The 25,197-nt window shown below is 51.0% G+C and overlaps 12 protein-coding genes across 12 annotated transcripts; 5 read left to right on the top strand and 7 right to left on the bottom strand.

The window, feature by feature from the left end:
• Positions 1–107: 107 nt before the first annotated feature.
• Positions 108–2,011, top strand: COCCADRAFT_24354 (uncharacterized protein; the record flags this gene model as incomplete). Its single annotated transcript, XM_007711717.1, has 3 exons — positions 108–255; positions 476–1,010; positions 1,069–2,011. The coding sequence occupies 3 exons, from the start codon at positions 108–110 to the stop codon at positions 2,009–2,011; spliced, it is 1,626 nt and encodes a 541-aa protein (XP_007709907.1).
• Positions 2,012–2,496: 485 nt separating this feature from the next.
• On the bottom strand, positions 2,497–3,369 carry COCCADRAFT_34790 (uncharacterized protein; the record flags this gene model as incomplete). The annotated part of the gene is made up of 4 exons (XM_007711733.1): positions 2,497–2,675; positions 2,838–2,993; positions 3,049–3,159; positions 3,222–3,369. The coding sequence occupies 4 exons, from the start codon at positions 3,367–3,369 to the stop codon at positions 2,497–2,499; spliced, it is 594 nt and encodes a 197-aa protein (XP_007709923.1).
• Positions 3,370–4,015: 646 nt separating this feature from the next.
• COCCADRAFT_89937 (uncharacterized protein) lies at positions 4,016–4,378 on the bottom strand (the record flags this gene model as incomplete). Its single annotated transcript, XM_007711764.1, has 1 exon — positions 4,016–4,378. One exon carries the CDS (start codon positions 4,376–4,378, stop codon positions 4,016–4,018), a length of 363 nt encoding a protein of 120 aa, XP_007709954.1.
• A 2,649-nt stretch (positions 4,379–7,027) lies between these two features.
• COCCADRAFT_90026 (uncharacterized protein) lies at positions 7,028–7,903 on the top strand (the record flags this gene model as incomplete). The annotated part of the gene is made up of 1 exon (XM_007711763.1): positions 7,028–7,903. One exon carries the CDS (start codon positions 7,028–7,030, stop codon positions 7,901–7,903), a length of 876 nt encoding a protein of 291 aa, XP_007709953.1.
• Positions 7,904–8,108: 205 nt separating this feature from the next.
• On the bottom strand, positions 8,109–9,641 carry COCCADRAFT_3086 (glycosyltransferase family 33 protein; the record flags this gene model as incomplete). The annotated part of the gene is made up of 2 exons (XM_007711708.1): positions 8,109–9,250; positions 9,302–9,641. 2 exons carry the CDS (start codon positions 9,639–9,641, stop codon positions 8,109–8,111), a joined length of 1,482 nt encoding a protein of 493 aa, XP_007709898.1.
• A 454-nt stretch (positions 9,642–10,095) lies between these two features.
• COCCADRAFT_89947 (uncharacterized protein) lies at positions 10,096–13,089 on the top strand (the record flags this gene model as incomplete). Its single annotated transcript, XM_007711762.1, has 4 exons — positions 10,096–10,562; positions 10,615–11,838; positions 11,904–12,122; positions 12,168–13,089. 4 exons carry the CDS (start codon positions 10,096–10,098, stop codon positions 13,087–13,089), a joined length of 2,832 nt encoding a protein of 943 aa, XP_007709952.1.
• A 201-nt stretch (positions 13,090–13,290) lies between these two features.
• Positions 13,291–15,685, bottom strand: COCCADRAFT_3084 (uncharacterized protein; the record flags this gene model as incomplete). Its single annotated transcript, XM_007711707.1, has 2 exons — positions 13,291–14,959; positions 15,006–15,685. The coding sequence occupies 2 exons, from the start codon at positions 15,683–15,685 to the stop codon at positions 13,291–13,293; spliced, it is 2,349 nt and encodes a 782-aa protein (XP_007709897.1).
• Positions 15,686–15,936: 251 nt separating this feature from the next.
• On the top strand, positions 15,937–17,298 carry COCCADRAFT_89993 (uncharacterized protein; the record flags this gene model as incomplete). Its single annotated transcript, XM_007711761.1, has 1 exon — positions 15,937–17,298. The coding sequence occupies one exon, from the start codon at positions 15,937–15,939 to the stop codon at positions 17,296–17,298; it is 1,362 nt and encodes a 453-aa protein (XP_007709951.1).
• A 331-nt stretch (positions 17,299–17,629) lies between these two features.
• On the bottom strand, positions 17,630–18,636 carry COCCADRAFT_3082 (uncharacterized protein; the record flags this gene model as incomplete). Its single annotated transcript, XM_007711706.1, has 2 exons — positions 17,630–17,952; positions 18,075–18,636. The coding sequence occupies 2 exons, from the start codon at positions 18,634–18,636 to the stop codon at positions 17,630–17,632; spliced, it is 885 nt and encodes a 294-aa protein (XP_007709896.1).
• A 421-nt stretch (positions 18,637–19,057) lies between these two features.
• On the bottom strand, positions 19,058–19,978 carry COCCADRAFT_90049 (uncharacterized protein; the record flags this gene model as incomplete). The annotated part of the gene is made up of 1 exon (XM_007711760.1): positions 19,058–19,978. One exon carries the CDS (start codon positions 19,976–19,978, stop codon positions 19,058–19,060), a length of 921 nt encoding a protein of 306 aa, XP_007709950.1.
• A 1,639-nt stretch (positions 19,979–21,617) lies between these two features.
• On the top strand, positions 21,618–23,242 carry COCCADRAFT_89915 (uncharacterized protein; the record flags this gene model as incomplete). Its single annotated transcript, XM_007711759.1, has 3 exons — positions 21,618–22,253; positions 22,306–22,443; positions 22,496–23,242. 3 exons carry the CDS (start codon positions 21,618–21,620, stop codon positions 23,240–23,242), a joined length of 1,521 nt encoding a protein of 506 aa, XP_007709949.1.
• A 591-nt stretch (positions 23,243–23,833) lies between these two features.
• On the bottom strand, positions 23,834–24,898 carry COCCADRAFT_90009 (uncharacterized protein; the record flags this gene model as incomplete). The annotated part of the gene is made up of 1 exon (XM_007711758.1): positions 23,834–24,898. One exon carries the CDS (start codon positions 24,896–24,898, stop codon positions 23,834–23,836), a length of 1,065 nt encoding a protein of 354 aa, XP_007709948.1.
• Positions 24,899–25,197: the final 299 nt, after the last annotated feature.

Genomic DNA, 25,197 nt, shown 5'->3' with positions numbered 1-25,197 from the left:
ACGCAAGGCTAAAGATCTACCTGTGAAGCATTCAACGCTACACACCATCCACGCGCCCAGCACTAGGTATACTCGAACCACACTAGCTGAACCCACGCGCCGTCAACATGTTGCAACCGCCTCGAGAGCCGGCCTCGAGGCCGCTCAGCATAAGAACAACTGGCACCACTGCGACTCAGGGCGACAAGACTGGAGAAACCTGGAAGATGAACGTCACCGCCGAAAACTGCTGGGAGGACCTTATACTTACCCTGGGTACGTTGGATCCTTTTGTAGCCTTGTAACTCTCCTATCTACACATTATCTAGTTGGCGACTCCCGTACCTGTCCAACGCTCTGATCTTGTCTGAATGTCCGTTTGTATGGTCGGCAGCAGCTCTATAGTAGTGTAGTCAGCGGCTAGCGCCATCTATCCGTAGTCTGACATGCAGTTTCCAAAAGCTTGTGTTCTCCATGCTGACGTTTCTTTGCATAGATGGCGGGGGTATACGCGGCTATTCGAGCCTCCTTATCATACAACAGTTAATGCACGAGATCGCCGAATGTGAGCATCGAATACAAGAGGAAGAGGGCCCGGTGCCTGGCACCGAACGCCGCGAATTCAAAGAGGAAGAGCTACTCCCATGTCATTACTTCGACTACATGTATGGTACAAGCACTGGTGGACTCATATCTGTTATGCTTGCCAGGTTGCGCATGACCGTGCCACAATGCCTCGAAATCTATCGTAAGGTCGGTAATGAGCTTTTTGGGCATAGGAGGAATATTCTTCCCCTAGCTACAAAGTATGATCATAAACCACTTGAAAAGGCCGTACAAGATATCGTAAGGCAATATTGCAAGGAGCATGGCAAATGCACAGGAGACGACTGGTACCCTTGGCGTTCGGACGAGGATCAAGAACAAGCGCCTATGGAAGCATCAGGTGTCGGTTCTCTACGAAGTGCGACTACATGGGGCAGCGGTGCTCCAGCTACCAACTTCAGACCAGTGGAGCGCATATGTCAATCGTAAGTAAAACCTCCTTCCTTTCCTGTAGTTTCCTACCTTTGTGCTAACAGTTGCTAGTATCTGTCTAACGGCTATTCATTCTGGTCAAATCGATGAAGCCTATCTCCTTCGTTCTTATAACCACCAGTACGACCCAGAGATCGCTCCAGCATGGGTTACACCATATAATACTGGCGCCGACAAGATGAAAATCTGGCAGGTGACAAGAGCAACCTCAGCTGCACCATTTTACTTTGAAATGCTCACAGCCGAGTTTGCGAATGGTTTGAAGAAGAATTTTAAAGATGGTGGAATTCGCGAAAACAACCCTTCATATGCTGCCTATAGCGAACACGCCTCACTAAAGGGGGATGACAAGGAACCAGCACTTTTGCTCTCGATCGGAACCGGACGCCCAGACACATCCAATGACGGATTCGCCACCGCCTGGCCTGGACCATTGGGCAAAGTCAAGGCACTTCAAAAGTGGAGTGAGAAATTGGCAGTTTTCAAGAATCTCCTGATCAAGTACACCGAAGGTGAAGATCGACACAAGATGATGCGTACAATCGCCAAGGGAGAGCACCGATGGTACAAGCGTCTGAATGTCGACAAAGGACTTGAAGGGCTACCGCTCGATCACTGGGTGAAAGGAAAATGGACGAATCCTCAAACCAACGAAACGAAAGTAGTAAATGGAGGAAAAACCCTTACGATCATGGAGACGGTGACCAGGGCGTACCTTGAAAGAGTAACAATTGCAAGCCCCGGAAACCTAACCGAATACCAACCCCCCAAGGTCGTTCTCCAGCAAGTCGCAGAAAGGCTAGTGCGTCATCGGAGACTCAGAGAAGCCACGAAAGGAGAAGACCTCAAGAGATGGCAGACACATATGGGACAATGGCTGACAGGCGAGCTTAAACCCGAAGACGCGAAATTCGAGCGAGTTGCACCAAAGTCAAGGAAAGGCTCTCGAGCCTTTCTCTCTTCATCACGCCCAATGACGCCCACTGGAAAATGAAGAGAACATCGTCTTGGAAGCAAAAGATCTATGTACTGCCATCTTCATCGTCGCCCAGCCATCGCCTGGTGACTGCATTTTGCAACTGCAACACATTACACATTGTTGCACTTTCACCATCCGCAATAATGTCTGTAGTTGCCTGGCGCAGCCAGCCTTACCGAAGACACCTTGACCCTACTGCCGGCCTGGTGTTCCTCCTGCGTCGAGTCGAGCTCTGAACGCACTGCTCCTTGTCTTGCCACACTTCAGACTTCACTTTGCAATCAAGGAAAAGTTGTAATACTTATTCATCGAAGAAGCCATGTATGAAAAGTGGTATTGGTTCTGTCATTGATTCGTAAATGCAAGAGTGCGAGCCAAAGGCGATGCGACAAATGATATCAATAAAGCCATAACTCCAAATTCCGCTCCCACCCAACCAAAACCGTTGATGCTGATTACCGTTTCCCCCTCATCCACCGCATGATTGTCTGGATCCCCAATTACAAAAAGAGACCGGCAAAGCCAACAAGACCGGCAAAGGCCGCGGCCAAGGCGACGGTGGGCGTGTTGGCGGAGTTGCCAGCGGGCTGGGCGTTGCCTTGGATACCACCTTGAGTGCCTTGAGAACTAGTACCTTGAGTACCAGCACCAGTACCCGTGCCGACGTTGTTGGTGTTGCCTGGATTGTTTCCGTTAGGACTGTTGTTGACACCATTTGGGTTTCCATTCGGGTTACCATTCGGATTACCGTTGGGATCACCGTAGGGAATATCACTGGGGTTGGGGCTGGGAACACCACTGGGGCTGGGAACACCACTGGGGTAGGGGCGGGGAGGATTACCATTGGGATTGTTACCACCTTGGTTGTTGCTTGGTGGGTTTGTCGGGACGGGGCCTGAGCCGCCGGGACCTCCAGGCCTTGGGCCAGTTGGGGTAGGACCTGAGGGCGCGCCGCTAACTGGAGTGAAGCCACAGTCACGAACAAGATCTTGGGCGTCTACAAGGAGAGCATTAGTCACGTGTGAGGAGTACGAGGAAGAGGAAAGACATACCGTTGTCAAATTTGCCGCCGTTTCGCCAGATGCAGTCAGCGCAGTTGGGAATCTGGGTGTTTGCGTTTTGGGCATTGCAAATGCATTGGCGCTCAGCGAAGTCGTCGTCGTCTGAGATGTGTGTTAGTATGGCAGTTTACATGATCAAGGTGGCTCAAAAGATGAAGACTTACTTGGACCTCTGTCGTCACATCCGGTTGTTAGAGTGACGACGGGTGTGCAAATGTCGATACAATTGCGTGGGACATCCTCGAATTCCAGTTTGTCGGCGAGGCCAACGGCGGAGAGGGCAAAAGCAATGGCGATGATGTTGTAACGCATTATGGCTGATGTTGGGTATCTTTCAAATGGACAAAGTACTGAAGAAATATGAATATGTGTATACTTTAATGAAACCTCTTTAGTTGTCTGTCTGTGTGTTGTGCTGCTGTGTGGTGAGAACCTATTTCACCATGCCGGGATCCAGCTAGTTATATACGAAACGTCCAAAGACTGCTCGTGTGCTTAATTTCCCGTTTCAGAGCATGAGTTGATGCCGGGCCCCACGAGGTACACTATGCAGCATGCAGCCCATTCCGCCCAAAGGACACACCTACCACCACCCACCCACACCCACACACCCCAGGTACCAAGCCAACGCACTGACAAATGACGTGGATGACGACTAGCACAAATGCCAACGCAAGGCCCTTCCTGCTCGCTCTCTCTCTCTCTTTCTTTCTTCCCTCCCCCGCTCCTCATCGGCCCGTCGTCGGCAACGACCAAGATCAGCGGGTGGCTTTCACAGTCGTCGCAACTGGGGGCGGAGGCGGGCCAATCCAACGTAGCAGCCATCCCTTTCAAGATCCGCTGGGCGGAAAGTACGTTTGTGACCGCTTGGCGCGGCTCTACTATGGTTCAAAAAAGTTACAGAAAGTGTGTGAATAGAGTAAACCGCTGATCTTCCCGGTTCGTCTTACCCACAGCCTCACTGCGTAGACGTAAACACACTTTTTTGCACACTTTTTTCCAACCCACATGGTCTTGTGTTTGTTTTGTGAAGGGGAGGGGGTTGTTTTTTTTTCTCTTGCATGCAAAAGTTAACGTCCCATCCATCACTTGTTTGTTGTGCGGCTTTTGTCGATCCGCAGCTAATATCAAGATGGTGAGATGCTTGGGCGCAAGGTAAAGACATGACTATGTGTGTAACGACGGCGGCAAAAAGGGTGCAAGAGACAATCTTGGAAAAAAGCCAAGTAAAAAAAGCTCCACCCCCAGACTTTCCCTCTCTGCTTTCTGGTATTGATCCTTGGAAGGGGGGGCTTAGAAAAGTCCCCACCCGGAGGGACATTCGCCGCCAAGCCCTGGCATGGAGTCAGCCAAGCAAAAAGGCAAAACAAGACGGTGTGGAGTCCCCGTTGCTGTTCCTTTTTTTGGTGCCTTTCCTTTTCCACCTCCATTTTGGCCTGGGAGACCCTGGGGATTTTTTTTCGGGGGGATTGTTGCGCTGGCGTCCTCCCTCCCCCCGCCCTGGTTACTACAGTACGCCTACGCGCGTTCCTTTGCGGCAGTGCATGTATGACACCCTCATGTGACTTGTCTTTTGCCTCTTCGTCTATCCGTCCTCCGCTTTTGTAAAAAGCACGAATCTTGATTGGCAGGTTAATTGTAAGCTTTGGGAAGACCTTTGGTTGTTGTTGTTTTGCGCTCAACGGGCTTGTAGGGCTGAGATGAGATTGGAGATGGAGATGGAGTTTTCGGTACGGTGCGGAATAGGCAAGAATTTTTATCAAAGGGCTATGCAATTAAACTCCCGTCATGCGTCACGCACTTTTTTTTTACTTTACTTTAATGCTATTCTTTTCTCCTTCGCATACCGCATAATTCGGGTTCTTATTTCGCTGTACTTTCCCTTTCTTCCTACTACATATATTAATTCTTATCTATTAATATTAGTGCTTTTGCGGTTAAGAAAATAAGATGGGATTTTTTTTTCTATTTTACATAAAAGACTATTTACTTGACGAGAGTGAATACGGTAAATGACATCAATGCTCACACGCTACTTGGATGGTTTGGCCGACACCAACGGCCACGGCAATATCACAACTTTTATTTTTGCCAAGGCCCCGATTGCATAGCCCAATTCCTTGCGCCTCCCTTCCTCCTTCTCCCAAGCCCAGCCCAACCAAGAGCTAGTAATTAGTCTACACGTAGATTACCAAGACGGCCAGTAGCCCAGACCTGTCGCGGCAGGGTCACTGTACTCACTTCTACCGTGCTTACCTCACCAAAAATGCTTGAGTGGAAACTGAGTAGTAAGTACGCGTGGTTTTCTTCTTCGCCTTTCTTGGACCTTTTTAGTCAAGACGCGGAAAGCCTGGCTTTCTCTACCTCGCCGTCATCTTTTCTAGTCATGAGCAAATCATCAATCTTGTTTTTTTGTCTTGGTCTTGCTAAGAAAAAACTCTTGGGACTTGCGTAAGAAAGAAGGCCGTGTGTGGCTTAGTATCACGAGGTTCCCTAGGAGACAAGATGGAAGAAGCTTGGAAAGTTAGTGTTAGCGTAGTGTAGCATGTGCCGTGCTATGATTTACACTGCGCTGCCGTGTGGATCTAAGAAACAGCGGTCAGGTGTGGCCCGGGAATAAGACGTGCAAAGCCAAGACCGGAGATTTTTTTAGCAGTGGATTGCCGCAGGTTGGCGGTGCGGGACGGGAGCGAGTGGCTGCGGGTGAATGGTGAGGGATGGACTACGTCGTAAGCTGTCGCGTCAACGATATGCGTGGTGTGCCGGTCACGAAGCGTGGAAGCGTGGGTTTCTAAGAGGCTACGTAGTCTGCGTGATGCGGGTTGGGTGGGCTTGGAGTTGGGCTGCTTGGTGTCGGGCTTCTTACATAACTGTGCTGACGCACTGGAAGTCTGACGGACGAAACATGACTCTTGATTTCTGGTTTGCTCTTTTCTACATATATCATCCGTGATACATCTCAAGGAAGGAGGATGGCCTCTGTGCGTTGGTGGAAAATAGTTGGCCCTTCATCTTCCTGGTAACATCTGTTCCAAGTGCCGGAGTAGCCTAGTGTAGCCTCAAGACACAAGTATCCCTTGTAGTTTCCATAAAAAATCCTTCTTATCAGATCAGTCTTTAGCAATGAAATTTTTACGTCAAAATTCTTAGTATTGCGGCTCTTGGGTCATTTGTTCACCTCTGCCCTCCAATGGCAAGTGTGTATATTCAAATCACTTACTTCCCAAGGTACACCTATAAGAACCTTCTGGACAGAATACGTGTAAAAGATATCTGATGAATCACAGTCCTAAGTTACAATCCATTCCAACATCTGTCCCAACATTTTGACCCCCCTTCCATCAGAAATACCCATCAAAACATTGGATCGACATGCTCTAGATGTCTCCACCCTCAAATGCATCCACCCACCCATTCGACTAACGAAAACTTTTAACCCCAACATGTTCCCCACGAACCGTATTCATAGCAATGCTATCGCGATTCCTCTGGCTCTTAGATGTCACGACACGCGAACCACAAAGCGGAACAAACAACGTTGTGGACTGCCCCACGGTACGATCATGAAAGCAGATGAGGCTATGCCCTCAGTGGTAAAAGCGATGGTAACCTTGGATAAAGAAATAGGCTAAGTGACGCACTGGTATTTTGTGCGTGGGAAGAAGGATGAGAGGATTAACATGCGACTGTTGCAATAACGTCACTCCTTCTTTCCTGCCTTATATCGACGCACGATACGTATCCAGTTTCTTCCTTTGCAACAACATCTATCATACAACAAAACTACATCGCCTAACTTGAGGTTCTTCGATTGCGTTCCTATCGTTCCAGCGAAGTACTTCTTATTTTCTTACCAATAGCACCGCATATCGCATGTATCTCGCTCGCTACTAGTGTTCTCTTACTCAGCCACACGTGGGTTAGTATTCTTCACGCATTTTTAAAAAAAAGGACAAGAAAAAAAAAGATTATGCATCAATGGCTCATTGAGCACTGTGGTCTGGAAGGCACAGAAAACGAAATACATACAGTTACAGGTGCCACTGCCTACCACGATACACATGAGACATCGATTTGGCCTCAAAGATTACTAGTCCGAGTCGACAGCCACCATTCAACCCAAGATAGACGCGACTCGCTAGGCAGTAGCAACGAATCGCGCGAATCTGAGGAAGAAACAACACCAAGTAGCATCCCTGACGCATTGGAAACGGAAGAGGACTATGAATTAAACCCAAGCATCATCTCAAGCATCGAAGCACTCCTCGGAGACTCCGACTCCGACGAACCAAGCGATCTACCAACCCCTTCCTCAACCCCATCTTACCCCGTCTCGCCCATCGAACAGCAAACCGTGACACTCCACCAAGATCTCGTCGCCCTCTTCATCCACCACAGGATCGCCGCCGCCACAACATCCACCCCCGCCCCCTCCTCCCTCCTCGCGGCCGAAGAAATGGAAACACTAATGTCACACTACGAAACCAGTCTCGCCTCCCCACTCTACTCGGGCCTCTCAACCCGCATCCACCTCAGCATCCTCTACACCGCCTACACAATCTCCGACCGCACCTTCTTCCCGCGGTCCCCCTTCGCCACCTTAGCATTCAGCTATCTAAGCCCCAAGCGGTATCTGGCGCGTAGATTGCGGTGCCAGAGGGTGTCGAGCGAGATGCTGGTGGTGTTTCAAAATTTACAGACCCTGGTGAGGGAGTTGGAGGCTGTGATGTGGGGGAGGAGACGGTATTTGAGAAGGTTGGGGAGGTATCCGGAGGTTGTGGCTAAGACGATTTGGATGATGGATCCGACGGTGACGCATAGGTGGGTTGGGCCGTTGGTGTTGTAGGGGATGCGGGGGAGGGAGCACTTGAAATGGGGCAGTGTAATGAGAAAGAGTGCTGTAGGGTGAGGAGCATGGGTTATGCTGCGTTGGACATTGGAGAGCGAATTGGTATTGTTTTGCATTTGGAAGCTTTTTTGCTAGGGTTTAACTGGGTATCATGGTTGCTTTGGAGAATTTAAGTTTACGGGTATTAAGGACCCTCGGCAGTTCAGATCAGCTTGAATAACTTTCCGCCTACACCATCCCATTCATCGTCCCATCTGTGCTCGCTTTCTCTGAGAGCGCCTACTTTTAGTGTCTCTCTTAATCTGCCATCACTGCCAAAGAATGCAGCCAAATCCAGAGCAAGCTCCTCAGGGCTCTGGAACCCCAGGCCATTCACGCCCTGCTTAACTAGTTCGGGCCATGCCTCGAATTTTCCCCAGCCCACGACGGGCAATCCTGCGCCAAACATGTCGACGACTTTCATTGGAAGATCGACGCCAGAGGAGGATGTATGTAGCGAGATACCGAGATCAGCAGAGGCAAGAAGGAGAGCATAGTCGGCATGGGTAAGCCATGCCGTCTTGATGATGACGTTCTGGAGTTTCTTCTGCTGGTTCAGCTCGTTGATCTTGGAAAGATAGTATTCCTTCTGGGGTCCTTTGCCGGTGATGATGGCAAGGATCCTGGGCAGATATGTCTTTGAAGTGCATTCGGCAGAGTAGGCAACGAGAGCGGATAAGAGGAGAGAAAAATCTTCGTCGGCTGTCCAGGAGGTGGCGCTTACGATGAGTTTCCAGGGTGTCTTGGAGCTAGGTGACAGATCCTTTGCAAACTCAGCCGTTTCCGGAAGTCTCTTGAGGAATTTGGCGCGCTCTTCAGCCCTGATGGGCTGGAATATAGATGCCGGACGGTCATGCAGGGCTTGGGCAGTTACTCCATAGTCGACTTTGAGAACGCGGGCCATTGCGTCGGTCACGGTGATGTGGTGTGAAGCTGCCTTAGCAAACATCTTTTCGTACTTCTCCGATATTCTGACGAGGGGGTGAGAGCCACCAAGTTTCATGGCCAGAATGGAGTAGCCAAAGTTATGCCAATCGATGACCAGGTCAGTGCGTCGTAGGAAGCAAACCAGACTCGCAACTGCGAGTGTCGGTATTGAAGGGGGATTTTGTACAAGCGTCCATCTTGCGGGCTGGGAGCGGTAGCCTAGTGCAGTGTACAAGGAGAAAATCTGCCAGAGTACTTTGAGAGGAGCCAAGATGGGGAAGAGAAGCTTGCTGCTTGAACGCAGGCTAGCGGGTGCTGGGGAGAGGGGGATGATGTCAATCAATGGGTTTGAGACTATCTCTGGGAGTATCTCAGACTCTGTGAGGCGGTTAGTTGCTAGAAGTATGGGTACTTGCGGACATGATTCACCTTGGTAGCCGATAAGAGTGACTCTGGCGCCGTGTTTGGCGAAGCTCAGGGCATGGTATTGCATGCGGGGGGATCGTCCGATATCGCCCAGCACAACAACCTGAACGGACCGCGCATTCTTCCATTGTGGGAGCTCCTTTCCATCTCTTGTTGTTGCTTTGATCTCTATGCCGTGCTCGTCGACAAACTTTAGCGACTTGTCCTTGTAAGGATCATACTGGCCAGGTAGCGTGAGTAGCAAGACCGTGAAGAGCGTGGACAGGACGACGACGACAGTCAGTACGACGGAGAAGAGGGTAGCGTACTTGTCTGCTGCTGCTTCTAGCGTGTCGTCGAGCATGGTGATGATGAAGGGGGGTTAAGTTAGTGTTGGCCAATTGCGATGCACATGCTCATGCAGGAGAGATGGCGCCACATGCGTCAGTGGTGCCAAGGATTGGAGTGGCGGTGCCCGCAGTGTGCCTGCCGCTGCGGAGAGCTGGGGACCGGGGGGTGGACGGAACCAAAAAGGGAAGGCGGCTAAGGACGATAAGTGCTATTAGGAATATGGATATGTTATGTAAGAGACACCCCTGACAAGACATGTTGTAGAGAGAAAAGACGGCCCCCCAATATTCAGACGTCGTGGATATACCGAGTTGCGCTCCTCTCTACTCCCCGTACGCTGTTCCTCTGGCTAATCGCCCATCCGCGCTGCGACGCGACTGAGCCTCGTTTCACCACCGCCAGTTGGCGCCCCTCGTCTTGGTGGGCTGCTTGACTGCGAGCCACGATAAATCCTGTCCTCGCAGCACATGGCGTCGACATATGCCCTGCCCGTCACTCCGCGCTCCCATACGCACAGCCATGGACGCTCGTCGTCACAGTACACGCCCGAGTCTTCGTCGTATACGGCCAGCCCCATCAACGGCGTATCTCCCGTCAGAAAGCACGGCCACCGACACAACCGGTCCGAGGTGAACACCAATGGCCAACTATACGGCGCTGTGCGCTCCCAGTATGCTGAGTACAATGGCCACTCCCACGCCCACGACCATACCCATGAACACAAGCACGCCCATGCGAGATCGGCCTCGAACGACTCTACATACACCCTGAAGCCCTTCCTCAATCCCGCCATGGGCAGGTCCTCAAACAGGCCGCGAGGAGACTCTGACCTTGGGCGCCCTCAGTCAAAGACTCCCCTTGCCAGATATGACTTCTCGTCAGTGTCGCCCATACATGAGACGCCTCCCCATGCGCCGTTGCCTTCAACATCCTCGTAAGCATTGCTCCAACATGTCTTAGCATAGCTCGACTAAAACGCGTTACAGATCATGGCTGCAACTCCCTGAGGCACTTACTGCACTCCTGATTCCCCTCCCATACCTCCTCGCCGCCTTAGCATACCCAAACAATACTCAGTCCTCACTAAAACCGCCATCGTCGCTGTCAGAAGCCATGGCAGAAAGTGTACCTGCGATAGAATCCACCAAAACCTTACCCGGGGCGCCACTATTGCACGCCCTCACCCTTTCTTCGGCAACACTGCTGTTAGTAGGTGTGGCAGCTAAGGTCAGCTCCACGCTGCAGCAGTTGGATAGACGGAAGGAAGACAAAATCACTCCAAAGGTTACCAATGCACCTAAGCGCATTGCCAGCAACGCTGTTAGCGTACTCCTACCTTTCTACGCCTCCTTGCAGATTGGCGGCGCAAAAACCGCCATCATCTTGCTCATCGCAGTAGCAGCGGGGATTGGAGTGTTGGATCAAAAGCCAGGCAACCATACACTCTGGGACGATGCCCGGCGGACGCTGAGGACGCGCAAGATGACTTGCGGTGCGCTTTTTCTGGCTATGCTCGCAGATGTCATGACCTCTGAAAGCACCTCAAACCTTCTGGTCGGCTATACAGCCCTTTTGGGCTCGCTTTTCTGGGTTCCTCCACCTCTACCTACAGCGGCCTGGTCACTCATGACCAACCCACAGAACCAGGATTCATTTACGAGCCAACGGCCTCTTCGTGCGTCGCTGCCAAAGCCTTCGTCCCCACTAATCAATACCTCCGAAAACCAGCTTCTTACGCTTGCCGCTGGTCTTATTCTTCTCGCCATCACCATTGTATACTCATTTATTGTGCCTTCTGGAACTTTTTCTTTGTCTCAACATACTGTTGGCTTTTCGGCCCTCTCAATTGCATCAGCGACGGCGCTTGTCTACTTTTCTCTTCCAGCATCATTGCGGAGTCAGAATCAAGTCGGACTACGGTTGAGCGCTATTCTTGTTTTTGCTTTCAGCTTTTTGGAACATGGTGGCAATCTGAACATTGCGTTCCCTTTTGTGTCCGCAATACTTATTGCAGCTGCCGCTTTTGACACACGCTCTCCAGTACCACATTCCCACGACCATGCTCATGATCATGGCCACAAGCATGACCATCATCTCCACGGAAACCATTCGAGAATATCCGCATTTTTGATTGCCCGCTCTACCCCTGGATCCATTATACATAGTATTTTGATTGAAAGGGATTCGCGGCGCATTGCATACTTTGGCGTGTAAGTTTTATCCTCAAGATGATCAGTGACAGTATATAAATAAGCATTTTTCTGACACGATATAGACTGAACCTGGGCTTTATGATGGTTCAATTCTTCTACGGTTTTGTCAGCGGCTCATTGGGATTGCTCACGGATAGTATTCACATGCTCTTCGATTGTGCTGGTCTTGCCGTAGGTCTTGCTGCTGCAGTCATGAGCAAGTGGCGTCCAAACGCACGTTTCCCCTATGGCTATGGCAAGATTGATACTCTGTCTGGGTTTGCAAATGGCGTTTTTCTCTTGTAAGTGATTTTTAATCCCACAGCAACTCAAGCTAATTTGTACAGACTTGTCAGCGTAGAAATCATATTCGACGCCTTTGAGCGCCTCTGGGAAGGCCACGAACTTCAGCGTCTGAATGAACTGCTAATTGTTAGTATATTGGGATTCTTGGTTAACATAGTTGGTCTTACGGCTTTTGGACATGCTCACCATGGCCATGGCCATGATCATGGTCACGATCACGGTCAGGATCACGGACATGGACATTCGCACGACAACGAAAATATGCAAGGAATCTTCCTTCATATCCTCGCCGATGCTCTTGGCTCCGTAGCCGTCATCATCTCTACGCTTCTGACCAAGTACTACGGTTGGTCTGGATGGGATCCTATTGCATCGTGTATCATCGCCGTTTTGATCTTTCTCTCGGCCATCCCGCTTGTTAAATCCAGTGGAGCGAGACTTATGCTTAGTCTACCAAGTGACGTCGAGTATGGTATCAGAAACGCATTAGGAGAGCTGGGTACACTGAGAGGTGTGGTGGGCTATGCGGTGCCCAAGTTCTGGCTTGAAGATGAAGGAGCTGCGCATGGCGAGGCTCACGCAAAGGAACATGCTTGCGATGAACACAAGCACGAAGACGAACCCCATGACCACCATGAACACGACCATGCGAACTCGCATTCGCATGATCACAACCATGACCACCATGGCCACGACCACAGTCACGATCATGGCCACTCACATTCTCATTCGCACTCGCACGATCATCGTGACCACGACCACGATCATGATCACGCACCGAAACAACGGCGCATTCTTGGTGTAATCCACGTCATTGCCTCGCGTGTCGCAGATCTCGAAGATGTCCGGGAGCGCTCGTACCAGTTTCTCAAAGACCGCGGCATGGACGTCGTTATTCACGTTGAAAAGGAAGGCGAGAGCCGATGTTGGTGTGGTGGTGGTAACGACTACAAGCAGAGTTAGTGTATTACTTCTTTGTATGAATAATAGCTAGAGTGGAGTTGAAACGAGCATTCTTCTTCGTAAACGGGCAACACGGTATTTGATTCATGACTGGGTTTCTACCTTCATTTCCTCAAGTCCATTAAAACACGATCTAATCCTGGTATGATATCCTCTTCAAGCCGAAAGAAAAAAACACCACCATCTCACACTTCTACCCTTCTACCCCTCCGTCCTCACAACCCCCGTACTAGTCCTAACATCAAACTCGACCCACCGCGCCCTTCCCTCCGTCCGTCCTCTTCTCCCTCCACTCTCATCCAAACTCCCCGGATTCATAACCGTGCACCCGAAATACTTGACTACAAACGGCGGGGCCTCGGCATCCGCAAGCACCACGCTCGTAGGCAGCGGATACAAACTCATTGCATGCGCAAAGTCCCAATGCAGGGGGCGTGAAGCAAGCGGGTAAGGGCTAAGATGCGACTGGGAGAGAATAGTACGAGTAAGTGCGCGGGCAATTTGCGTGTCGAGATCGACATCTGGCTGTTGTTGCTGCTGTTGTTGGCGTTTTGGTTGTGGAGGTGGAGGATGCACCAGATCCAGATCCATGGAATCTTGATTCTCGAGATCGCGAGCTTGTTGGCTGGGTGCAAATGGCAATTCATCGTCCGCATCAGGCGGTGGCTTGTTGAAGCGGATTGAGTTTCGCTGAAGGCGACCTAGGAGGTCATCTCTTAAGATGGCCATTTCAGTCTTAACACCGAACCAAGTGAGACGCGAGGGATTCGAGGTCCAAATGACTTCTCCTTCTTTCCCTTTTGCTTTTCCTGGCCCCCAGATTTCGCGGTTGGCTTCGGCGACGACTTTGCGGATGCGGGTGGTGAACATGTTGGGGATGGGTTTGCGGGGGAGGGGGGTTGCGGCGCCGGCGGAGAAGGCGCTGGGCCAGGCGTCGTTGTCACCCGGGACGAAGACGAGCGTGGTGTGGGCGATGAGAGGTTGAAAGTCTGCGAGGACGGAGGCGAGGGCGTCGAAATGCTCTTTGTATTCTATGCTGCCGGTGCCGGGGACGCCTGCTAAACTGGCTTTGGAGCTGAAGTTTCCCATGAGGATGATGGCGAGAGGATAGACAGGGTGAACGTCGGTGGGATCAGGTGTATATGTGCGCAAGAGGGTACGGAGGGCTGATAATGTTGAGGGTACGTCCAGGTGGAGATCTGATGCTATGATAATGTTGTGTGCTCGTTCGGGTTCGAGTAGTTTGGATGCAATCTTGTTCATACGCGCACCAGTTCCACGCTGTGAACCGACGCCCAAGAAATCAGTCCAGCCGAATGCTGGGCCGGCAAGACTGTTCTTATCAACTTCCTCAGCGCCACCTAGCGTTGCTGTTCGTCGTTCACATGGAGGGTGTCCGATCGAAAAGGAGAGGAACTTTCCACCTATCGTGCCACCAATACCACCGCTGCCCCCTAGTGATGAGCCTGCTCCGGAGTCTTCTTCATAACTGCCTTCAACCAGTACAATCATACCTGGTGCAAAGTATGCGCCCTTCTCAGGTATCGGTCGCGCATGCTCAATGTCAAGCGCAATTGTTCCCGTAAGGTCAGAGAGTGAGAGCGCTCCGGTTGCTGAGACAGTGAGCATACCCAGTAACAGATGCGTGCTTCCGGTTCGCCCCAGCAGGTTGGCAATTGGTGTGATTGTGTTCATTTGCGAGGTTGCAATTGACCCTGTCCGACTCAGAGTAGCCGACCTAGCTGTGCTGAAAGTGGGTGCTTGAAACGTCTCATTGCGGAGTATGCGCTGATGTACAATGTGATACCGCTGACGGAAGAGCTCAGTCTTATGTGAAGGATCTGGGAAGAGCGATGGTTTGGCAGTAGATCTAGTATTGTTAGCAGAGGTTGTGAATAGTCTTAATATGTACTCACTTATCAAAATGTTTTTGGTTGACATTGTAGACCAGCTTGGGCTGCTCGAAAGCGCCAATAACCTTCATCCACTCTCGCGGGTCTTTTAGCAAATCCTCTTCATCCTCCTTGTCTTCCACCTCTAGGCTCGATATGCCGAAACTTGAAGTGGTGTCTAGGGATCCATATGATGTCTGGCCGGATATATCTGGGCCGAAGTTGAAGCTGCTTTGGCGTCCTACTGTCGAACCCTGGACTATTCTGCCACCGCTCATGGACCCTTCTAGTGTCTTTAGTATGCTCTTGAACGTCTCATTATCTCCTTCCACAATGACCTGCCCACCGCACTTCTTCCAGCTCTTTGCAGCTTCCTCGAGAACCTTCTCTGCTAAGCCTTCCTCTCGCCATCCTGAACCGCAGTGCTTTCCAATAAATGTGGCTAAGGCCTGGAGGGCGGAAGATGTGAGTGTAAGATTGTGTTTCTTGGTGAAGGTACGGAATGCTAGCGGCCGTAGTGTTGCCGGAGGCAGTAATATTGGAAGAACAGTCGACTTTGCAACTGGCTTGAGAGAGGGCGGGGCGCGTATTGGGGCTGTCCTGCGGGGATTGATTGGGTGTACTGGTGTTCCAAATGCGGGCGAGGATGAGGGTATGGCGTCCGACACTGCTGAGGGCTTCTCTGGGCGTCTCGCTGAGGCCATTTCTGTTATAGTGGCTGCAAAGGTAAAGGCGTGTTGTATAGGCACAAGCGTCGTCGGTCTGGAATTCCACTTTACGCGCGACGCGGTCGCGCTTTCGCGCTAAAAGCAGCCCGCTTTTCCTAGCAACCACCAACATTCCCACCCAAACACAACACCCTACATCTTCACCTTCAGTATTGAAACTGCGCAGTATCAATTCTGCAGTCGCATACCCCACAAGAACCCCACATACTCACGAAAACTCACACAAAATGGCCGAACCTACCACTGAACCACTTGCGACTGTCGCTGAGACTGACGAAATCCCCAAGACCAAAGAGAAGCTATCAGAGCTGTCGCAAGTCGCCTCTATCCACTACTCTACCAAGAACTTTCCCGCCGCTGCAGAGAACTATGCCAATGCTGTCGAGATTCAAGCCGAGCTCAATGGCGAGATGGCGCCCGAGAACGCCGAATTGCTTTTCTACTACGGGCGCGCATTATACAAAATTGCAGTTGCCAAAAGCGACGTGCTAGGCAACAAAGTTGCACAAGAGGAGAAGAAGAACAAGCAGCCGAAACCGAAGAAGGCTGCAAAGACAGAGACAGCTGAAGGCTTGAGTGCTGCAAAGAGCGAACCCAAGACAGAATCGGTAGAGAACAAGCCATATTTCCAGCTTCAGGGTGACGAAAACTGGACCGATTCCGAAGATGAAGATGAAGAGACACAGGACGGCGAGCAAGAGGAGGAGGACGACGACTTTGGTAACGCATACGAGATCTTCGAGCTAGCTCGCGTCCTGTACGAAAAACAACTACAGGCACTCAAGGAAGGTGAATCTGAAGACAAGGGCAAAGGAAAGGCAGAGTTGAGTCCTCGTGAGCGCATCATCAAGGAGCGGATTGCCGACTGTCACGGCTTCCTTGTCGAGATCTCACTAGAAAACGAGCGCTTCCATGATGCTGTAGCAGACGCTCGCAAATCGCTTGCACTGCAAGAGGAACTGTATCCTTTTGAACACGAAAACGTCACAGAAGCACACTACTCGCTTTCACTGGCGCTCGAGTTTGCATCTGTATCCAAGGTCCGCGAAGACCAGACTGGACAATCAACAGATGCGCCTCCAGAGGCGGAGCAAGGAAAGGAAGACGAAGACGGCGTCAACTGGGAGTTACGGAAGGAAGCTGCTGAACAGACCGACCTCGCCATCCAGAGTCTGGAGGCGAGACTTAAAAAGGAAGAAGCTGCGCTCGACTCGGACGCACTGAAGCCAGAGCAAAAGAAGGAAAAGCAAGTCATCATCAATGAAAAAAAGGGCATGTTAGAGGACCTCAAGACACGCCTTGTAGATCTCAAGTCGGACCCCACAAAGCAACAATTCGACAGCATTGACTCGTCAGTCTTCCAGGGCTTGCTAGGTGGAATGATGGGTGCGGATGCTGCAACCCAAAAAGCAAAGCTCGCCGAAGCGGCCAAGAACGCAAACGATGTCTCGGGCATGGTAAAGAAAAAGGCCAAGCCAGCCGCACCAGCGGCAACGTCCGGATCAAAAGATGCAGGTAGCAGTAAAAGGAAACTCGAGGTTGATGATAGTGGCGCGGACGAAAAGAGGGCAAAGACTGAGGAGCCATGATCAACATGTACTTTTTCCACAGGGTGGTTCGTTGTTATCTGCCAACAAGGCGTATTGGATTGTACAGAAATGTTTAGCGTCATGAAGAGAAAACGTCAGCTTCTGGGTCCGCTATCTAGTACAAAGCCCTGGGCAAACACGTCAATCCATGCAGAATAAGAATCAAATGCACGTCAATAAGTCCCCGTTACCCTTCCAACTCGGCATTAATGCATGTAGGTGTACGTACCTACACGACATCATAGTCTTGCTTGGCATAGTAGACTATCGACCGTTGAAACCAAAAACAAGCTACTAGTAAGGGGCCCGTTAACTCAACTTCCAACCGACCTTACAGCTTACTATCGGAACTTGCAACCTTGCCCTTGAATCCCGTGAGGACCGCACCACCATCAATCTCGATAGCATTGCCCGTCATATGCGCACTTCCCGCGCTGCTCAAGAATAGCACCAAACCAGCAAAATCACTAGGTTTGCCCACCCTGCCCGTTGGCTGTGTCGCCGTTAGGGAATCCGCATATTTCTCTAGTCCAAAGCTCGTCATCCGCGAGGGAAAAACACCGGGACAAATAGCATTGCACATAATATTCTTTGGCGCGAGTTTCGAAGCCTGCATCTTAGTAAGGTGGATGCACGCCGCCTTTGCTGGACCATCTAGATCGCACACCATTCGTCAGCAAAATTTTCCATGAGTACGTACGGGGGGGGGGAAACTGTGATATCCACAATTTTTTGCAAACCTGAATCGGAGTAAGGGGAAAAAAAAGAGAACTTACATGAAAAAGTGCCAGTGCCAGGTTTACTCAGCCCGCCAGTCTCGTCCGTTGTGACATCCATGGTGCCTATCCCTGCCATGCTTGAAATGTTAATTACTCTGCCGGGCGTATCCGCGTTGGCTCCTTTGAGCAGCAACGGCTCGAGCCCCACCGTCATATAAAAGATACTCTTGACATTAAGCGCGTACAGCTTGTCCCATGCGTGCTCGGGGTAATTGTAATAGTCGTCGCCCCAGCTGGCGCCCGAGTTGTTGACGAGCACCGTCAGGCGGTCTGTCCGCTTCTTCATTTCCTCACAGAGGGCCAGGCATCCGGCCTTGTCTTTGAGGTCAGCGACTATGTATTCGCATTTGCCGGGGCCGAGGGCATTGAGGCGCGCAGTCGTCGACGAGAGCTCGCTTTCTTTGCGAGAGGCGATGAAGACGCGTGCGCCGTTTTGCACAAAGGCCTGCGCGGCCATTTCGCCGAGGCCAGTCGCACCGCCTGTCACGAGTACGACATGCGAACTGAAGTTGAAGAGGGTGCTGACTCGAAGGTCGTCTTTAGAGGCGGCGTGGGCCATGTTTTATTGGGCACGAGTTGCGATGCAGCTTGGGGGTGTACAGGAAGGGCTGGTCAGTCTTCGCGTGGAGGTGAAAGATAAACCCAGCAGCGAGACTGCAGGAACGCTGTCACTGTCCAAGAGCCTAGGTTGAGATAGGAAGGCGAAGGGACTGAGCTCGCCATGATTCTCGGTACTATTGGTATAGCAATTGCAGATTGCTGGGGTTGAGCCGAGGTTCTCGTATAAGTTCTGCTGTGGGGTTTAAGCGCCGAATCCTTCGAGCTTAGCTGCAACTTCATATCTCCGCCTTGAACACGTAAGCAAGGTTGTAAGGATTGGTCCAGATGTTGAAAAAATTGTCATCATGCACAACTCGAGTATGAACGCTGGATGGAGTATGCAAGTAGGACGAGATCGTCTCGAGGTGCTCATGAGACTACTATCTGTCTGGCTCTAGTGGACCATATGCGCCAGTAGCATGGACTTTTCCCTTTTGGAGGATTTCAAATCCAATGCCGGTAGACGGCGACTCTTTTATGCACACTTCAAAGACACCAGGGACTACCATTGGTTTCTTGAAGTCTACTCGCATCTGCAGGGGGGTATTGTTCGGCAATGCCGTGTTTTCAGCGTCAAGCAAGCTCTGCAATGCTTTTGCAGCTGCATGGTTTCCATGTGCAAGTTTTCCGGGCAAACCGAACAGCTTTGCAGCGAGTCCTGACAGATGTATGAAGTTGTAGTCCTTGCATAACGCTGCCCATTTCAATGGATCGTCTTTGGATAATGAGATTTGCGTATTAGTGCGTGTAGATCCTGGTGTTGACGTATCATGTTTGCTTTCATCCAAGCTCTTTGATATGACGCTGCCTGGCATCTTTTTGAATTCCAGCATAATGAAAACTTGGCGGAAAATAGTCTGGTACGTCCCATTGTTCCTCTTGCTGGGGGCACTGATCGTTATTTCGAGAGCCCACTCGATTCCACGCTTTACTCTTGTTGGTTCTGGGTGCATTACTGCATCCACGTGCATCGAATCCATCTTCGTAAGCTTCTCTAGGTCACATAATTCCGGACGAATTAGCTCGAATGTGTTACGGACGTTAACAGCACCCAGGGGATTGATAGGACACCACGGGCTAGCGAGTAGTAGAAGCATGCCCGGCTCAGTCATGGCCGAGAGAAATAGGGCTAGCTGACCATGTTTCAAGTGCGAAGGGTTGGTACCCTCTCTGTGTCCAACTGCCGAATGAAAGCGAACAACGTCTTCGGCACTTATGACGAGAGGCGAGCGGAGGTGCAATCCCACAGGCGTTGGGCCTGATGTTTTGACAACTGAATAAAACATGGATTTGAGCATCATTGCAAGGATTGCTATCACTACTTCTCGGATCCGCAGCGAGTTTGGAGAAAATGCCAAGATACTTCTTTTGGATAGTAAGGGTAGCAGACGGTAGCCGAGTAAGCCGAGTATTCCCAAGGCCATGACGGGGGCGGATAAGAATAGCACAACGGCCATGGTTGGATGCGGTGACGAATCGGGTAGCCTGGGATGTAAGTAGACGTCTCTGCTGCCCTTGGAGTAGTTTTTTTTGGAGAGAAAGTAGCGAAGCGAACGCGTGACGTCACTCTTAGCGTCGAGATCTGGCGGGAGGCTTCTCCGTGGAACGACGGGAGGCGGCTAAAATGTGGAGCGGGAAGGCCGATTGAGATGTGATAGACTCGGCATCACGATCACCCCACTAATGATCGCTTTCGCGTTCGCCTCTGATAGTCCCATCGCCGCCAAGAACACAACCTCCGCCAAGAGGTATCATCTTTTCCTCCGGCTTATGTTCAGTCTCACCCCAGAAACATGCCATAAAACTGCTGATCCGGGGAATTCGACAACTTAAACTTATCTCAATAGGCCGGGGTGTTTCGAATTGAACAGCGCGTAATCACCACACAAGCTACTGTTGGTCCGTCCTAGATGGCAAATTGATCCGCCCAAACGGCCCGTTAGGGACATTTGGCGTTGGATAGATGTCTACCTACTAGTACGCATGGCCCGCAATGGCCTACTCTACTTACATGGGACCAAGAGGAGATTTTCAACTAAATTCAGCCGAGCCCGAACCAGTTATACGGGGGCTATACTGTAGGGCTTCAGGGGTCCAGCTGAACATTACCTTGATGGGTATTTGACATTGCCATTGTGGCTTGAATCGTCAAATCAAAACCTGTTTCGAACCTTGAGCCTGCAAACCCATGTTTACAAAGCGTCCAGTGCGAGTCAAGACGAGAATGATGGTTGGACTCTGGTCAGTGGACGCGCTGGTTGCTTTGTCGATTCTCTTCTCACTCGCAGAAGCAATCCACTGCTTCACAACAAGGTTTGCATATACACGTACACAGTCTATACGATACGCAATACGATACGCAATATCCATCTTATTCCCATCTTGCGGTTGCCGACATCATTTCCGTAAGGTAAGCACTTACGGGTCCTCTCCTGCAGCCCTAACGCCGATCCATGTATGACGCTGCACTCACCAAAAATATACGCTCTGCCATAGGTTCGTCTTGGAAATTCTAGGAAAAACTCCAGACATTTGATCCGTCACATCCATGCGAGGGCAAATCTGTCGCTATACGGGAAAGTTAGTCGCATCTTAGAGGCTGTGCAGCCATTGGGCCGAGGAGACTCTTGGAATGCGGTTAGTGTCCCCGACCCCTCATGGGTTAGAAGCACGCCCCTTAGGTTTGTGCATGCGGAACAGCTTGGAAGCGGCCGTTGACCCCGTGATCAGCAAGTGGAAGACACAGCTAGCCACGAAACGCGTCCTAGCTTATAGTAATCTCTTCCGTTGACTTCCTGAGCTCAGTTGTCCCGGTCTTATGTGGTATATTCTCCCCTAATTCGACTATTTCGGAACCTACATCTGGATTCATCCTTCTCGGCCATTCCCACGACTTGCCCTGACACACGCGTGGGAGCAGTCCCGCTCCAACCGTGAGAAATGCCCAAAAGATCGACTGGTTGTTTCGAATGCAGAAAAAGAAAAGTCCGCTGCGATGAATCCAAGCCTGAATGCAACACTTGCTTGAAGCGCGGGACAAAATGCCCGGGCTACCGGCCGACGCAGGCCTTCATCCTCCACGAATTCGACACCAAAAGAGACAAGCCCGCACTGATCAAGGAGGATGAGAACCGCTACAAGTTCGCCATTCAGACTTACTCTCACTCAAAACAGCAGGGAAAGTCGCAGAGCAGCACTGGAATCCGGATAGAAAGTGTGCAGTATGAGCCCGATATCCCCAAGCAAGTAAGTGTTGTTGCTTCGGAACGCATTCAACATGTCAGCACCTTCGTCGCGCTGTATCTTCCGAAAACTGAAGGCCAGGCATTGCCAGGCCCATCTGCACTGATGCTTGGCCTACCCAACCTGCCCGCCAACAGTCCTGTTCTTGAGGCTGCCATTGATGCGCTAGCTGCAGCTCAGCTGGCAGTAGACAAAATGAACTCCCCTCTTATTCATCGCTCCAGGTCACTCTACAGCACAGCACTGAGTCAGATGCTGCACGCTATTCAGGACCCAGAGACAGCTCTCAAAGATGAGACGCTTCTGTCTACATATTTGCTCTCGCTGTATGAGGTAATAGTTCAATATTCTCCTATACAGAGCACATTGTTGACATTTCCTGCAGGTCTTTGTCGGCGTAACACGGGGCCATGGCTTCTTTTACCACACGCAAGGCCTATTGCATCTGGTAAAGCAGCGAGGACCACCTTCCTTCGTAAGCAGACTAAGCATGCAAATCTATCATGGAATCCGATACAACTCGGTATGATAAACCCGATGTCACACAACTCGCTACACTTGCTAAGTCCTCACAGCTAAGCATCGGCATCCTAATGCGGAAAGCCTCCATGCTCGATACCCCAGAATGGATGTCAGTAACTGCCAAAGCAGCAAAAGTCGATCCCTATGTGGCCCTTGTCGACATCTGCATCATGATCCCCCGGCTTCTCGAACGTACCGACAAACTCTCGCGACCAGACTGCACCCAAGAAGAAATCGACAGTGTAATCGACGACTCGCAAAAGGTCGCCAACGACGCCTTCGCCTGGATCGCTGACTATGAGCGTCACGGACCCCGCTACAACAAGGTCGACCTCGAATCAATGGAAGGCTTCATGGATATCTGTGATGACCGCGTTTTCGACCCGGTCTTTGACTTCCACTACTTCGGCGCAGGAATCTGCTACTTAATCTACTGGTCCAGCATGCTCATCATGCAAGGCAACACGTTCAAGCTCCTCCGCCAATACCGCAAACTAGAACCCAAGCAGCTCCTCATGTGGAGCCGCCAACTCCAGTCTTATGCTGACTCCATATGCAGAGGCGTGCCGTATAATTACCGAGTCAACACGGGGTACGCTTCGAAGTTCGGGTCCCTGACTCCACTTATGGTTGCGAGAAAGTACTACGAGATGGTAGGTGAGAAGGCGGCTGTGGCGTGGTGTACCAAGGTATACAAGCGGGGCAAGGTACCCGAGTTGTATCAGGCAGATGAGAATCTGGATAAGTATCCCCTAGAGGATGTCAAGAAGACGATCAAAGACGATCCGAGGTATATTTGAGAGGAAGGGATTGTGAGAGCAACGACGACACGGAGGCGAACTTCAGGCGTATTCGGTGCAAAGGATAATCTGATCTTTGCTTTCCTGAATGGAAGGCCAGCACACGTTTCGATCGGTACAGCGCTTATCACTCTATCGGGACCTAGACGATTCGCTGTGCAATGCGTATCACCAGATTTCCAAGAGAATATTGAGAGTCCATCGATATCCAAGAGACGGAGCTGGGTCACTGTTCAGCAGGAAACACCAGCCTCCAAATCTCTTCTACGCTACGGAAGCACAAGCAACTCGAAATTGCACACACGACGACTTCCCTGCGTACGGCAGCGATACCGACGACGACGCAAGTCCCCCCTTGGACTTTACAACATGAACCTGGCTAGGGAAAAACAAGACTGGACGATACAATGAAGGGCGGAAATCTGGGGTTTAGAAAGGCCTTCAGGCGTATCTGAGGAGAAACAACGTACATATACACCCTTCAACTTCCTCTTGATCAAGAAATGCAACTTTGTGCTAAACATGATCTTTTAGATTGTTATATATCTTCCATCTATTCTTCTAGAACAAAACCACCTTTTTCTCTCTTTCTTAACCCATCAACTGCGTAACCAACTTGCCCTTATTGCCCCCATTAAACAACATCATCCACGTCTTGGGCACATCCTCAAACTTCGTCGGCACCACCGTCTCCGTCTCAGGACCCAGCTGAATCTTGCCCTCCTTAGCCGCCTTGACAAGTTCCCCAATCATAGCGCCTGTCTTCCCTTGCTCCACAGCATCCAGCACAATAAACCCCCTGACCTCAATGCGATTACTAACAATCTCAGCCCAATTCTTGACGCCGCTGTCGTCCACGGTATTATACGTAGATACAGCACCGCAAGCAGCAACGCGACCAAACTTCTTCATGCGGGTGAGCATAAGCGACAAGATGTCGCCGCCGACATTATCAAAGTAGACGTCGACGTATCCCTCAGTCGCAGCACGGAGATCCTGCTTGAACGAGGGAGACCGGTAGTCGACACAGGCGTCTGCGCCCAGACTCTCGACCCATTTGCACTTTTGCGCTCCGCCCGCGATACCGATGACGCGCTTGCAACCGACAATGTGCTTTGCGATTTGGACGACGAGGGAGCCCGTGGCGCCCGCGGCCCCAGACACAACCACCGTGTCGGTGGCAGTGGCGCGCGCAATGTCGATTAGACCGTAGTACGCTGTTAGACCTGTGCCGCCGAGGGCGCCCATGAAGTGCGTGGGCCGGATTGCGCCGCTGGGGTCGGTCTGGATGGGGCGCACGGCTTTCGCGGGGACAACGAGGTATTCGGACCAGCTGAGGCTAAAATCTATGACGAGTTGGCCGGGCTTCAGGGAGTCGCTGTTGGAAGTTACGACTTCGCAGATGGCGCCTGAGCGCATTGCTTCGCCCTTTTGGACGGGGGGAACGTAGAGACGCTCTGGCTCGATTTTGGTGTTGATCCAGGCTCGTTGGGCCGGGTCATTGGAGAAGTAGAGGGCCTTGAGGAGGACTTCTTCAGGTCCTGGTGGGGGGAGTGTAGTGGTTTGCAGTTTGAAGGTTGCGTTTTCTCCTTCGATGACGGGTTCACCCTCGGGGTAGTTGGCGAGAACCCATTGACGAGTCTCTTGGCCTGACATTTTGAGAAAGTTGGATTCTACTGTTTGTTCTTTCTGTGTTGTTGGTATGTAGTAGCAGGAGATTGGTAGTGGGGGTTGATAGTATGTCGAATGGTATGTAGGTAGTTGAGTTTAGCAAATCCAGTGCGTGGCCATGACCCACCTTAAATAACAATCGACTACACCACAACCTGTCAAGTGTTAACAGGGTTTCTGTGGTCATCCGAGACTTTCTACGTCTCTACACGTAACAACGTATGCGGTTGACTAACTCTATCCAGTAACCACCGAGGTGTATCGGCTTGCGGTAAATCTCGGCT

This window comes from Bipolaris zeicola (genome assembly GCF_000523435.1).
Source record: "Bipolaris zeicola 26-R-13 unplaced genomic scaffold scaffold_33, whole genome shotgun sequence".
Classification (NCBI taxonomy): domain Eukaryota; kingdom Fungi; phylum Ascomycota; class Dothideomycetes; order Pleosporales; family Pleosporaceae; genus Bipolaris; species Bipolaris zeicola.
The sequence above is the reverse complement of the archived record's forward strand: the minus strand, read 5'-3'. Positions and strand labels throughout refer to the sequence as shown.